At 44.1% G+C, this 13,528-nt stretch overlaps 1 protein-coding gene across 1 annotated transcript in view; it reads left to right on the forward strand.

Moving 5' to 3' along the window:
- Positions 1-8,923: 8,923 nt before the first annotated feature.
- Positions 8,924-13,528, forward strand: part of LOC308082111 (SH3 and multiple ankyrin repeat domains protein 2-like) — a 163,292-nt gene continuing 158,687 nt past the window's right edge. The window contains 2 exon segments of the mRNA XM_080423731.1: positions 8,924-9,018; positions 11,700-11,968. Of these exon segments, the coding sequence (XP_080279857.1) occupies positions 11,808-11,968 (161 nt within the window). The 5' untranslated portion in view covers positions 8,924-9,018; positions 11,700-11,807.

Genomic DNA, 13,528 nt, shown 5'->3' on the forward strand with positions numbered 1-13,528 from the left:
ATGCGCGGCCGCGCGCACACACACACAATCTCACACACACACACACACAAACACACACACACACACACACACACACACACACACACACACACACACACACACACACACACACACACACACACACATGCAGGGTTCATGAGGAATTACATCTCCTATCAATCATCACCCCCTCATACTGGAGTATGACATCCCAGGGAGCTGGTGGAACTCTCTCTCTCTCTCTCTCTCTCTCTCTCTCTCTCTCTCTCTGTCTCTCTGTCTCTCTGTCTCTCTGTCTGTCTCTCTCTCTCTCTCTCTCTCTCTCTCTCTCTCTCTCTCTCTCTCTCTCTCTCTCTCTGTCTCTCTCTCTCTCTCTCTCTCTCTCTCTCTCTCATGCGTATACGCGTGTGTCCTTTTACTGAAATCAGTTCATGATGGACAGATGACAAAAAGGAAAGATGCTGTATTGGGTGGGACTTCTTTCACAATCTTTTTGGTGTCTTATTATTAATGGGTTCTATATCTCACCTGGATTTTTTTCCAAAGGGGTTCGTCTTAGCACACATCCAAAATAGATTTTATTTTATTTTATTAATGTATTAATATTTAGTTTTTACTTTGGTTAAATCAGAATATAATGATCACTGTAAACCCGATAATTTTTTTCAAGTTTATTTTGACCAAGTGGAGCTTACTATGTCACCGTGCTTGGGTTGTGTGTGTGTGTCTCTGTCCGTCTGTGTTTAGCTCTCATTGGCTCGCGCCCCCATGTGACTCGAAACTCCGTGCTGAAATGCCAGCAGCTGCACTGCCTGTATACAGCCTCCAGAGTGCGGCAGAGTGCACTATCTACAGTGTGGTTGAAATATAGCAGCCACAGTCAATCTGCGTTCGCTTCCAGCGTTTGCGCGTCTTACTTGTGTATTACTGTCACCATTGACCTGGGCTGGAGCTGTGCAGTGCCTGCTATCCTGAAGGGAGTTGTGTTCTCAATAGATTCAGTGCTTGAACTTGAACCTGGTTGAACCCGCCACGAGGTGGTGTGATGGTTTGATTTAGCCTCTATGCCAGTGTTCATCATTTAGCCTCTATGCCAGTGTTCATCATTTAGCCTCTATGCCAGCGTTCATCATTTAGCCTCTATGCCAGTGTTCATCTGGACAGAAAATACTGATTTAGTCTAGAGACTAAATATCAAATCTGTTTCCTCTTTTTTTTTTTATCTTGAATTTAGAGTAGCCAATTATTTTTTTACCCCTTTTTCTCTCCAATGAAGTCGTTATGCCAATTAATTCCTCTCCTCACACACGTCTCTGTGTTGTCACTGCTGTTGTATCCTACTGACTCACCTGTCAGTGAGGAGCCTCCACCAGGAGGACATAGGACTTCGTCCTACTCCTCCCGCCCAACACTCCCCGCTGACAGGCTCCGCCCCCAGCCCGTAGGAGTACGTGCAATGACCAGTATCCTCCTCCTCCTCCTCCTCCTCCTCCTCCTCCTCCTCCTCCTCCTCCTCCTCCTCCTCCTCCTCCTCCTCCTCCTCCTCCCCGCCCGGCTTCCCTCCCCCTGAACACGGGCCAATTGTGTTTGTATAGACGCTGGACAAAGCCGGATGCACCACAGTGGGTCACACACAAATATCCCAAAATATTACTATAAGACTTAGTCTTAGTCAATATAATTAACACTGCATGTGTTAGGTATTTAAATCCATGGTAGATATGGTGGGTGGATGTATATATGTGGTGGATGTGCATGGTACCTAAATACCAGTGTTAATGTTGACAGCAAATTCTGATTTAATCTTCGTCTTAGTCTTTTCAGTCCTATTTCAGTCATCTGAAATTGTTTAGTCTTAGTCAAGTTTTTTGAAAAACTACCTATCAGGTGGTCTCTGTCAGGTGGTCTCTGTCAGGTGGTCTCTGTCAGGTGGTCTCTGTCAGGTGGTCTCTATCAGGTTGTCTCTATCAGGTGGTCTCTATCAGGTGGTCTCTGTCAGGTGGTCTCTATCAGGTGGTCTCTATCAGGTGGTCTCTGTCAGGTGGTCTCTATCAGGTGGTCTCTATCAGGTGGTCTCTATCAGGTGGTCTCTATCAGGTGGTCTCTATCAGGTGGTCTCTATCAGGTGGTCTATATCAGGTGGTCTCTATCAGGTGGTCTCTATCAGGTGGTATCTGTCAGGTGGTCTCTATCAGGTGGTCTCTATCAGGTGGTCTATATCAGGTGGTCTCTATCAGGTGGTCTATATCAGGTGGTCTCTATCAGGTGGTCTCTATCAGGTGGTCTCTATCAGGTGGTCTCTGTCAGGTGGTCTCTATCAGGTGGTCTCTATCAGGTGGTCTCTATCAGGTGGTCTCTATCAGGTGGTCTCTGTCAGGTGGTCTATATCAGGTGGTCTCTATCAGGTGGTCTCTGTCAGGTGGTCTCTATCAGGTGGTCTCTATCAGGTGGTCTCTATCAGGTGGTCTCTATCAGGTGGTCTCTGTCAGGTGGTCTATGTCAGGTGGTCTCTATCAGGTGGTCTCTATCAGGTGGTCTCTATCAGGTGGTCTCTGTCAGGTGGTCTCTATCAGGTGGTCTCTATCAGGTGGTCTCTATCAGGTGGCTTTTCATGGTTGAGGGTTGTGGGAGACTGGCAGCAGTGCAACGGGCTGGTTCTACAGACAGGAGTCCTGGAGCAGACTGTGTGACCATGTGCTATAGACAGGATTACCACCTTGAAGTTGTGCAAAAAACAAACATATTCTTGCAATGTTTCAGCTATAAGGTAATAATATAAATGAATTGATCCGACTGCTTGGGAATGCATGGGTTCGATCCCGGGCGGCTCCCCCCTTTGTTACCGTCAAAGTGTCGAGCAAGACACTGAGCAAGACACTGAACCCCAAACCCATGAGCAAGTTGGTGCTTTGCATGGTTTCCTCTGCTGTGTGTGTGTGTGTGTGTGTGTGTGTGTGTGTGTGTGTGTGTGTGTGTGTGTGTGTGTGTGTGTGTGTGTGTGTGTGTGTGTGTGTGTGTGTGTGTGTGTGTGTGTGTGTGTGTGTGTGTGTGTGTGTGTGTGTGTGTGTGAGAATGTGTGAGCGATGCACATTGTAAAGTGCTTTGGATAAAGCTGCTTTATAAATGTACCATTCATAGATAGACGGTGGTGTAAAGTAACTAAGTACATATACTCAAGTACTTAAGTAAAATGTTGAGGCATTTTTACTTTACTGGAGTATTAACCATTTTCAATACTTTTACTTCTACTCCATTACATCTCAGAGGCGAATATTATACTTTTACTCCATTACAATTATTTGACAGCTTTAGTTACTAGTTACTTTGCAGATTTTGATTATTATCACAAAACATACATTAACCACTTCAGCCCTATATATATTTCAGCCACTTGAAAATAGCAGATCTACATGCTCACAATGCGTCACGATGCGACGCATTGTGAGCTTATAGATCTGCTATTTTCAAAAGATTTTTAAACATTTTTCAACTTGTGAAATGGGACATTCTGCACAATGAGTACTTCTACTTTTGGTACTTTAAGTACATTTTGATACCAATACCTTTGTACTTTTACTCAAGTAAATGTTGAATAATTTTACTTGTAACAGAGTATTTCTACATTGCAGTATTGATACTTTTACTTAAGTAACAAATGTGAGTACTTGTTCCACCACTGTAGATAGATAGATAGATAGATAGATAGATAGATAGATAGATAGATAGATAGATAGATAGATAGATGTTGTCGTTCGGTCACATGTGTCCATGATGTCACTATAGTATGGCTTGAGACTGACAGTGTGGTGCTATATATAACACAAACATACTTTTTTACTCGTTTTCTCATCCTCTTCAGTGTGTGTGTGTGTGTGTGCGTGTGTGTGTGTGTGTGTGTGTGTGTGCGTGTGTACGTGTACAAGTGTGTGTGTGTGTGCGCGCGGTGAGAGAGAGTGTGCGTGCGTGTGTGTGTGTGTGTGTTTGCGCGGTGAGTGTGTGTACGTGTACACGTGTGTGTGTTGGTGCATGCATACATACATGCATCTGTGTGCATATCTTGACAACTTTGAGGGAAGAAAATAGCACATGAGACACAAAAGGTGGTTCTATTTATATAAACTCCCAGAAGCAGCAGCAGCAGCAGCAGCAGTGAACTGCTGAATACAGCCTCCTTCCAGCCTCTCAGCACAGCCACCACATCCATTTAAACCAGGGGCCGAGGACAGACATGAAGCAGGGACCCCCAATACATATTGTATAACATTGTGTTACAGATTAAAATGTCCCTAGATTTCATAGATAGCTTTATAGACTTGTTTGACTATCATCAGTGTTGTGTCAATTCATGTTTATTTTATTTGATATATATATATATATATATATATATATATATATATATATATATATATATATATATATATATATATACAGGTATATATACAGTGTCACAGGGAAATTGGCATTCCAGGGAAATTGAAAAGTGTTTAGGCGCGAGGCGGGGCTTTTCGAGACAGGGTTTTTTACGCGAGGCGCTCCTCCTCGCGAGGAGGAGGAGGAAGCTACGCTAGGGGAACGCTGAACACGCGTTCACACGCACACGTGATAATAGTTATTGTCCGTGACGGAGGCGCGCCGACTCAGCAGAGCTTGAGGCCGAGAACTAAGGCGCGCCCGAGCGCCTCCAGGCGCGAGTGCCCGTGCCGACCGGCCGATGGTCTGCTAGTCGAATCAGCGCCGTCCAAGTTGTGAACCGATAGGGGGAGAATAGATATTTTCATGGGTTACTATCCACGCGTAAGTGTGTGTCGTGGATAAACTAAAACAAATGTTAAAAGCCAGAACACAATAAAATTATCTTAACAGCCATGCTTTCAATAAGCCAAATTGAAAGCATGGCGCATGCGTGTGTGTGCGTGCATGCGTGCGTGTGTGTGTGTGTGGTGGGGGCATAGAGTTAAAAGGGGGGCTGTGTGGCTTGCATTGCCTTCTAGTGTTGGTTCTACATAATTGCCTGCGGGGGTAAAAACGAGCGCTCCTTTTTCAATTTCCCTGGAATGCCAATTTCTCTGTAACATATATATATATATATACGCCCCCTTCTGTGACAACACACGGAAGCTTGGCTCCTCTAAAACGGCGCCCGAGATACGAACGCCTCAGAGTCGAACGAGGCCGTCTACGCTCCGTTCTGTCTCTGTGTGAATGCCAGGTGAAGTAGTTGCTGAAAATCAGAATAATGTCAGAATTGCATGGAAGGCAATGGGGAAATTATACCATGTTCTGAACTGTTGTCTTCGTATGGATATGGGATTTGTGTGGGACATTCACCTTCACAGTATAGTCCATCTAAATATGAGACACGGATAGAGTTTTCAGTATTACCATCATCATGGCATACTGTGCGAGTGAAGAAGGCAATGGAATACATTTCCCCCCAAATTAGAAATATGTGGGTGTACCGTTAGTCAGTGCTGTAAAGTAACTAAGTACCACCATGCCGCCAGGCACAGTCGTCAGCACTGTCGCCTCACAGCTAGAAGGTCCCGGGTTCGATTCCCGCCGGGGACGCTGTGGGCTCTGGGGCGTGTCCTCTCCTCCGCGTCATCAGTGCCCATACCCTAGGTGGGGTTGGTGAAAGGGTCTTTCTGTGTGGAGTTTGCATGTTCTCCCCCGTGTCCCCTAAGGTGGTTAATACCCTCACAAAAAACGTGCAGTAATCCTGGTCTCTATACTGCCTCCCCCTGGTCAGTCGGGGCGCCTGATGGAGGGGAAAGGACCTGGTTGGAATAACGTGTTCCTTCCACGCGCTACGTCCTACCGGGGAAACTCCCTCCTGTCAGGTGATAAGAAGGCTTGATAGCCCTCATGCATTGAAGGAGGCATGAGTTCAGCTGTGGGTTCTCCCTAGGTTGGCAAATGGGGTGTAGCGCCCAGGATTACTTAGACAACTGGCACTGTGTGAAAAAATGGGCCGTACTTGCAGTCAACCCTGAACAAAGGACAGAGAAGGCTCTCCCTGAACACTAAATATACTCTCTCTCTCTCTCTCTCTCTCTCTCTCTCTCTTTCGCCTCCCAGGTAGTCGTTGTTCTGTACGGATGTTATATGGTTATGGTCCTGTATGTGTTACTCTGCTGGCAAAGCTGTAGTATTTATGCCTCTTGGTCAGTTCACACTCGTAAAAGAGACTTCAGTCAGTTTTTTACTGGTTAAATCAGTGGTTCTCAACCTTTTCAGTCCACGACCCCCAAAATAATAATATTTGAACACGTGACCCCCCACCTTGACAAGCACTCAGAACTGTATTTGTAGTTGAGGCATTACATTTAGTTTGACTGGGTTCCACAGATGCAAATTGCGAAAATAGTCGATCTACAAGCCCACAACGCCTCTGTGAGCATGTACTGTAGATCGACTATTTTCACAATTATAATTTGTTTTTGCCTCTTTCTCAAGTAATATTTGACAATTTGGCCAATGTTTGGATCTTTTGTTATTGTATATAGTTTGTTGATTACTTTGACGCAGTAATGGTTTTCTTTTCTATTTTAGTTTTTTATTTTAGCGTTCATTAAAGGTAGGGTAAGTGATTTGCTTTGGTTAAAATAAGTGTTAAATAGCTCTATATTCTGATAGTACTCATTGCTATAGAGTGTTTGTTCAGTATTAGGAGTCTCCTTGTCTCTCCACCTCTTTATTAAACAGGAAATGCATTTTCGTTTCAGTTTCAGTTTCATTTCCAATTTTATCCAACCAGGACAGAGAACTCAATCAGGATACAGATTAAACAAGTGAAATTGGAAGTGATGACACTAAGAAATGAGCAGATAAAATTTGAACTGGAGCACTATACAAATTAAGCTTAAAAATGGGTACTTTCTCCTGATTGGCCGAGACTTTGACACCTACCGAAAAATGTATTTTCTGTTTATTAACACATTCCATGCCAGACGTTAATCTCATAATGTACTCACCAGTGCCAACGTGTTATTGTTGTTTTTTTCACGTCGCCATAGACCTTGTTAACACATTGGGTGCCAGCATTTTTTCATAACTTACGTTGGGTGCCAGCATTCTCCCCATTGACTGCGCTTTGATGTTTAAAGCTCTAAACTCCACGAGGAGCAAATCCATGTAAAAAAAAGCATCCATTCATGTAGCGCGATGACCCTGGCTACAGCCTGGAACGATAACATTTCACTTGCGAGTTACAATGGGGGGGGATCGCGCATCGCGCATGACCGGTTTTCCCCACCGGAAACAGATTCGGAGATATAGGCGTTTTAAAGAAGGAAATAGACAGGAAGTGGATGGGAGCCATGTTTTTGTTTCCGGTGATCTATCTGGCCGATCCTTCTCAAGATCACAATGGGTACTCCCAGAGCTGCTCTAGCCCCGCCCGTGTGGAGAAAAACGAAAAAAGCAAAAAGACATATTTCACGGTCTGGACCGTGTTCGGCACCAATGCGCTACTCTGTGAAAACACGGTCCAGACCGTGTTCGGCACCCGATGTGTTAAAATCCTTAAGATTGAGCTGTGCACTGTTTGTAAACATCGCCGACATCTCACTGATTCTACCAGTGAAAACCACGTGTCAAACGGAGCTCCATTGTTGTAGTTAGAACGGTTTACGTTAAACAGTGATATGCGAGGAGAAAAAACTACAAGGAGAAAATTGAGTTTCAGTTTCGTCATTAGAACGAGGGCCGACGGGATCGGCAAAACCGGATCCCAAATAATTCTGTTTCCGGTGGTCAAACCGGAACCGGAAATGGATAATAAAAAAAATTCGAAAGTGCACTTTTGGTGAAATCAACGCGAACCGGCGGTTCGCGTAGATCTACGCGATTGGCACGTGGCGGCTTTAAATAGGTTCGCGTAGATCTACGCGATTGGCACTCAATGTGTTAAAGAGCTGGAGAGACAGGGAGACATCTGTTACTGAAAAAAACACTCTATAGCAATGATTACTATCAGAATATAGTATTTTAACCTTTTAACAAAATACTTTTTGTTTTAACCAAAAAATATCACTTACCCTACCTTTAAATTGTACCTTTATCCATGTGCAGATACCCTGTATACACTATAATGTATGTTGGTTTGTTTACTGTAGAGAAAACAATGCTGCACATTAAAGCTAATCATCTGGGGACCCCCCAAAATAATTTGGACCCACAGGTTGAGAACCACAGGGTAAAATAAACATTATAAATACATACAATCAGTGGTGGAAAGTAACCAAGTACATTTACTCAAGTACTGTACTTAAGTACAATTTTGAGGTATTTGTACTTTACTTGAGTATTTCCAATTTCCAATACTTTTACTTCTACTCCACTACATCTCAGAGGCAAATATTGTACTTTTACTCCACTACAATTATTTGAAAACTTTAGTTACTAGTTACTTTTCAGATATAAACTGTGATATAATGAAACATACATTAACCACTTTAGCCCTATTTTATACATAGGCTATTTGAAAATAGCAGATCTACAAGCTCACAACGCGTCGCATCGCGACGCGTTGTGAGCTTGTAGATCGGCTATTTTCAAATATTTAGTACTTTTACTTTTGGTACTTTAAGTACATTTTGATGCCAATACTTTTGTACTTTTACTCAAGTACATTTTAAAATTTGGATTTTTTCTTGTAACAGAGTATTTTTATATTGCAGTATTTGTACTTTTACTTAAGTACAGAATTTGAGTACTTTTTCCACCACTGGCCACAGGTTGAGAACCACAGGGTAAAATAAACATTACAAATACACACAATTAACCCCTTCCTCCCCCCTTGCAGTGCCTTTCCGCGAGACCCCGGCCTACTCCAAGCAGCGGCGAGGGCCGCAGCACCCTGGCAACGGCACCACCGTTGGGCCCTCGCCCTCCTCCTCCACGTTGTCGGCCCCCCGCGCGGTCCTCCTGCGCTCCAACAGCGACACCAACCTGACGGTGACTCACTACCAGGCCCCTCCCCCTACGTCCCCCACGGGGCACAACTGGGGCGTCGCCTCGCCGCACCACCAGCCCCTGGTAGGATACGATACTTAACACATTGGGTGCCAGAGGTTTATTAAAATATTATACGTTGAGTGCCTGCATTTCTTCCATCCACTTGCGTTATACGTTTCGTGCTGTAGAAGCCCCGACGCGGAGGTGCATGTAAACAAAGCGTGCGTGCGAGACGGCGGAGGGTCCCGACTAACGCCTGGAACAATAATATTTCCAACGCGATCCTCCATTGCAGAGTGATCGCCGATCGAAAACGGCTCGTTTCCACCACGTTAAAAAGAAATGGAGATATTAAGCTTTTAGTCAAGGAGATAACATTGAAAACGCCGACCGGAAGGATTTTTGACATGGAGCCACATCCAGCCTCTTCTTCTCAGAAACTCCTTGGGTGATGTCAAAGTTTCGTTTTAGCGCCCCACGTGGGCCACTCGTATAAAAATAGAATTGGGTCAAAAACGGTCCGGACCGTTTTCGGCACTTCTCGTTTGGATCCTCAAAAACGGTCCGGACCGTTTATGGCACTCGATGTGTTAAGTAAAAGTATCAATACTGCGATGTGGAAATACTCTGTTGCACAGTAGAAGTCCGGAATTCAAAAATGCACTTCGGTAAAAGTGCAAAAGTATCGGTATCGAAATGTACTTAAAGTACCAAAAGTAAAAGTACTCATTGTGCAGAATGTCCCATTTCACACATTTTCAAATGTATACAAATCTTTTGAAAATAGCAGATCTACAAGCTCACAATGCGTCGCGAAGCGACGGATTGTGAGCTTGTAGATCTGCTATTTTCAAATGGCTAAAATGTATATAGGGCTGAAGTGGTTAATGTATGTTTTGTAATAATAATCAAAATCTGCAAAGTAACTAGTAACTAAAGTTTTGAAATAATTGTAGTGGAGTAAAAGTACAATATTTGGATCTGAAAGGATAGTGGAGTAGAAGTAAAAATATTGGAAATTTGAAATACTCAAGTAAAGTACCTCAAAATTGTACTTAAGTACAGCACTTAAGAAATGTACTTAGTTACTTTCCACCAGCCCAATCCCAATATTGTAGTCGAGATGCAGTGGAGTAGAAGTAAAAGTGTTGGAAATTGGAAATACTCAAGAAAAGTACAAATACCTCAACATTGAGTGCCAAAACCGTATTAATGCGGTTTTGCAAATACACCCGTGGAGTGCCAACTTTCCTAAAAAACGTATATATACGTGAGTTGTATCTTTTTGTTTTTCTCGTTTATTTCCATGCGGGCTAGAGCAGCTCTGGGATAGCCCTAGGCGATTCTGAGAAGGATAGGCCAGATGCATCACCGTGTCAAAAACATGGCTCCCCATCCACTTACGGTCTATTTCCTTCTCTAAAACGCCTATAACTCCGAAACTTTTTTCTAAGGGGAAAACGACTCATTTTGCATCCGCGATCGCTCCGCCATTGTTACTCGCGTGAGAGATGTTATCGTTCCAGCCGTTAGCCAGTACCATCGGGTAAAATGGAGGCATGCTTTTTTTTTCATGGATTGCTCGTCATGGAGTCTACAGCTTTAAACAGCACAATGGAGCTTAACGGTGAGATTCCCGGCACCGAACGTATTCTGTTATTATAAAAATCTGGCACCCAATGTGTTAAGTGCGGTACTTAAAGGTACGATAAGTGATTTACTTTGGTTAAAATAAGTGTTAAATAGCTCTATATTCTGATATTACTCATTGCTATAGAGTGTTTGTTCAGTAGCAGTGTTAAATAGCTTTATATTGTGATAGTACTCATTGCTATAGAGTGTTTGTTCAGTAAAAGGAGTCTCCATGTCTCTCCAGCTCTTTATTAAACAGAAAATGCATTTTCAGTGCTCTCTCCTGATTGGCTTAAATGTTCTATATTGTGTCACCCCTGTGACTGAACAAACGCTCTGTAGCAATGATTACTATCAGAATATGCAAGGGATAATGTATGAGCAGGTGCATAGTCATTATTGAAATCTAAAGCCCGACAGGGTGATTATGTAATAATCACCCTGAAGGGTGATTATTACATGGCTACTTAATAAATAAATTAATAAATTGACCCAAAAGTAACAACAAAACGAAGTATTTCCTTGCTTACAGCAATGAAGGTATTCCATAAGTATTGGGCTGGGCGGACAAGTTCGCCTCGGAAAACAAATGACAGTATTCCACAAGGTAACTGGAAGACTCGCCCCAAAACACACTCGCCCCCATTCTATATACCGCCGATTTGCCTGTAATACCGCCGGATTTGCCCCGGGGCGACTGTGTTTTGGGGCGAGCGTGTTTGAATTCCCCCTTTGTTGCGCCACGATAAACAAGGAAGTGCAGTGGATCAAATAGAATCCCTTTTCGGTTATTGCATCTTCTATTACTCACTTCAAAAACATTCTTGAGAGCAACGTTTAGTTGTAAATGACATTGGTTGTTTGTTTACATGGCTGTCATGTTGTATAAAGCATGAAACCAAGCAGCGCAGGTTGACATGAGCAGGTGCTCTGAGTCTCTGATTACACAGCGGTCCGTTATAGAGCTCATCGGTCATTATCCAGAAATAATGACCGATGACTGACCAATCAGAATCAAGCATTCAACCAAGCTGTGTAATAAAGTACTTTAACCTTTTTAACAACAAAAAAAGAATACCAAAAAATAATCACTTACCCCTAATTTACTTTCCACCTCTGCCACTACGCAGCCCCCTCCCCACGCCCAGGTGGGCGTCGCCCAGAGCCACCCGCTGACCACGCCCGCCTCCACGGCCGGCGGCCTCCACCGCAGCCTGTCCCCTCAGCTGCTCCAGCAGATGCCCAGCAGCGGCGGCGGGAGCCCCAATGGCACGGTGGTGGTCCGCACCATGGGGAGGATAGGGGGAGGAGGGGGGGGAGGGGGGAGGAGCCGCTCGCCCTCCCTCAGCCGGCTGGGAGAGGAGGTGCGGCGGCCGCTCCCCACGCAGCGCCAGCCCAGGTGAGCAGGTTTATGTTAAAGGCATACTAGGTAACGTTTTCAACAAAACTAAAGTTAAATTGTATATCTTTTGTGAGTGGCAAAAGTTTCACTACACCCACTCCATGAATTTCACCCCCGGAAGCCTTTTATTTATATATTTTCTATTGAACGTGGACTGGGGGGACTTTCCCGGGAAAATGACGTTCCTGGCCAACGTCATGACGTCGTGGCCGACGTCCTGGCCGACGTCATGACGTCGGCCAGGAAATACCGCAACGGTTTCCTGTTTGGCCAGGAACTACCGCGCTAATAACAAAAAGGAACCTCACGCTGATTTCAAGAGAATGTAGGATTGGAAGATCGAAAAAGAATAGAAAAAGAAAGCACAGCTCATGGTAACTAATGCTCCACTGGCTAAGAGAAACGATCCGTAGATAGTATAAAACAATTAAAAGATCGCTTTTTGAAACGCTTCGGCTTCCGGTGAAAACGAATGGAATTCTGGGTAATCGAGGACTACGGAAATTGTATGCAGTGACGGTAGTGACCAGCAGAGGTTGCTAAAAATCGTTATTTGTGATTCTGCATTGTACAACTTTAACGAGCAATATGTGTGTTCCCAACCCGATCTCACACGACTTAGCATACATTGCACGGAGGTGTCATTCGGTGCGTAGACAAACTGGAAAACCCCAAAATCCGTGCATAGCCGCCTCGCATCTCTTCCCATTGTGACTAAACCATTTCGGAGGCGCGCAGTCTCAAGGGAACTGGAGCCACATGAGGGACCACTGAGTAAGCTAAAGCCAACAAGTTGCCGTCCCGAACGTTGCGACGTTCCCTTGAGCCTATACTCAGCGCCGTTTGAGTTACGTACCGATAGTACACAGAATGGTACATTTTGTTGTGGGGACTGCTCTGCTTCCGGGTTTTTCCGGGTTGCAACTGGTTACGTCCACCGTGGGACTCGCCGTACATGTGCACAGATTTTCGGGGTTTTCTAGGCGACTATGCACGGAATGAGGTGCACTGGGTCCGTGCAATGTGTACTACATTCTGTGAGATCAGGCTGGTTCCACCCAAGTGCTCTGCGGATTCAAACAGGACATCTGACATCACTGTCAGTAGAGGGCGCTGTTCCGCTGGTTCGTGGCTTTATTTTTTTGTGTTTAGCCCTTTAAGACCGGGGGACGCATCTGTGTAACCACTTTATCCATATTTTATACTTTTGGCTATTCAAAAATAGCAGATATACAAGCTCATAGCGCGGCACCGAGTGCCGCGCTATGAGCTTGTAGATCTGCTATTTTTTTTTAAATCGTGTTTTTTTTTTGCAAATCTTTGAATATATATCTATAAAGCAATTGTTTTTTACTCAAATCTTTGCTTCTGGGGGTCCCTGGATTTTTTTTTTTTGAGATGGGGGTCCGCAGCCAAATACATATCGTTGTGGGGCTCCTTGACACTGACATTAATATTATAGCAACATAAGTGTTTCAGAAAACTGTTTTAAACTGATTTAGAAGACATTTGTAGAATCCCCAGAAGCAATAACATTTTAGCTAGAAATGCTCGCTT

The sequence above is a fragment of the Gymnoscopelus braueri genome (assembly GCF_963280865.1).
Source record: "Gymnoscopelus braueri genome assembly, chromosome: 1".
Taxonomy (NCBI): Eukaryota; Metazoa; Chordata; class Actinopteri; order Myctophiformes; family Myctophidae; genus Gymnoscopelus; species Gymnoscopelus braueri.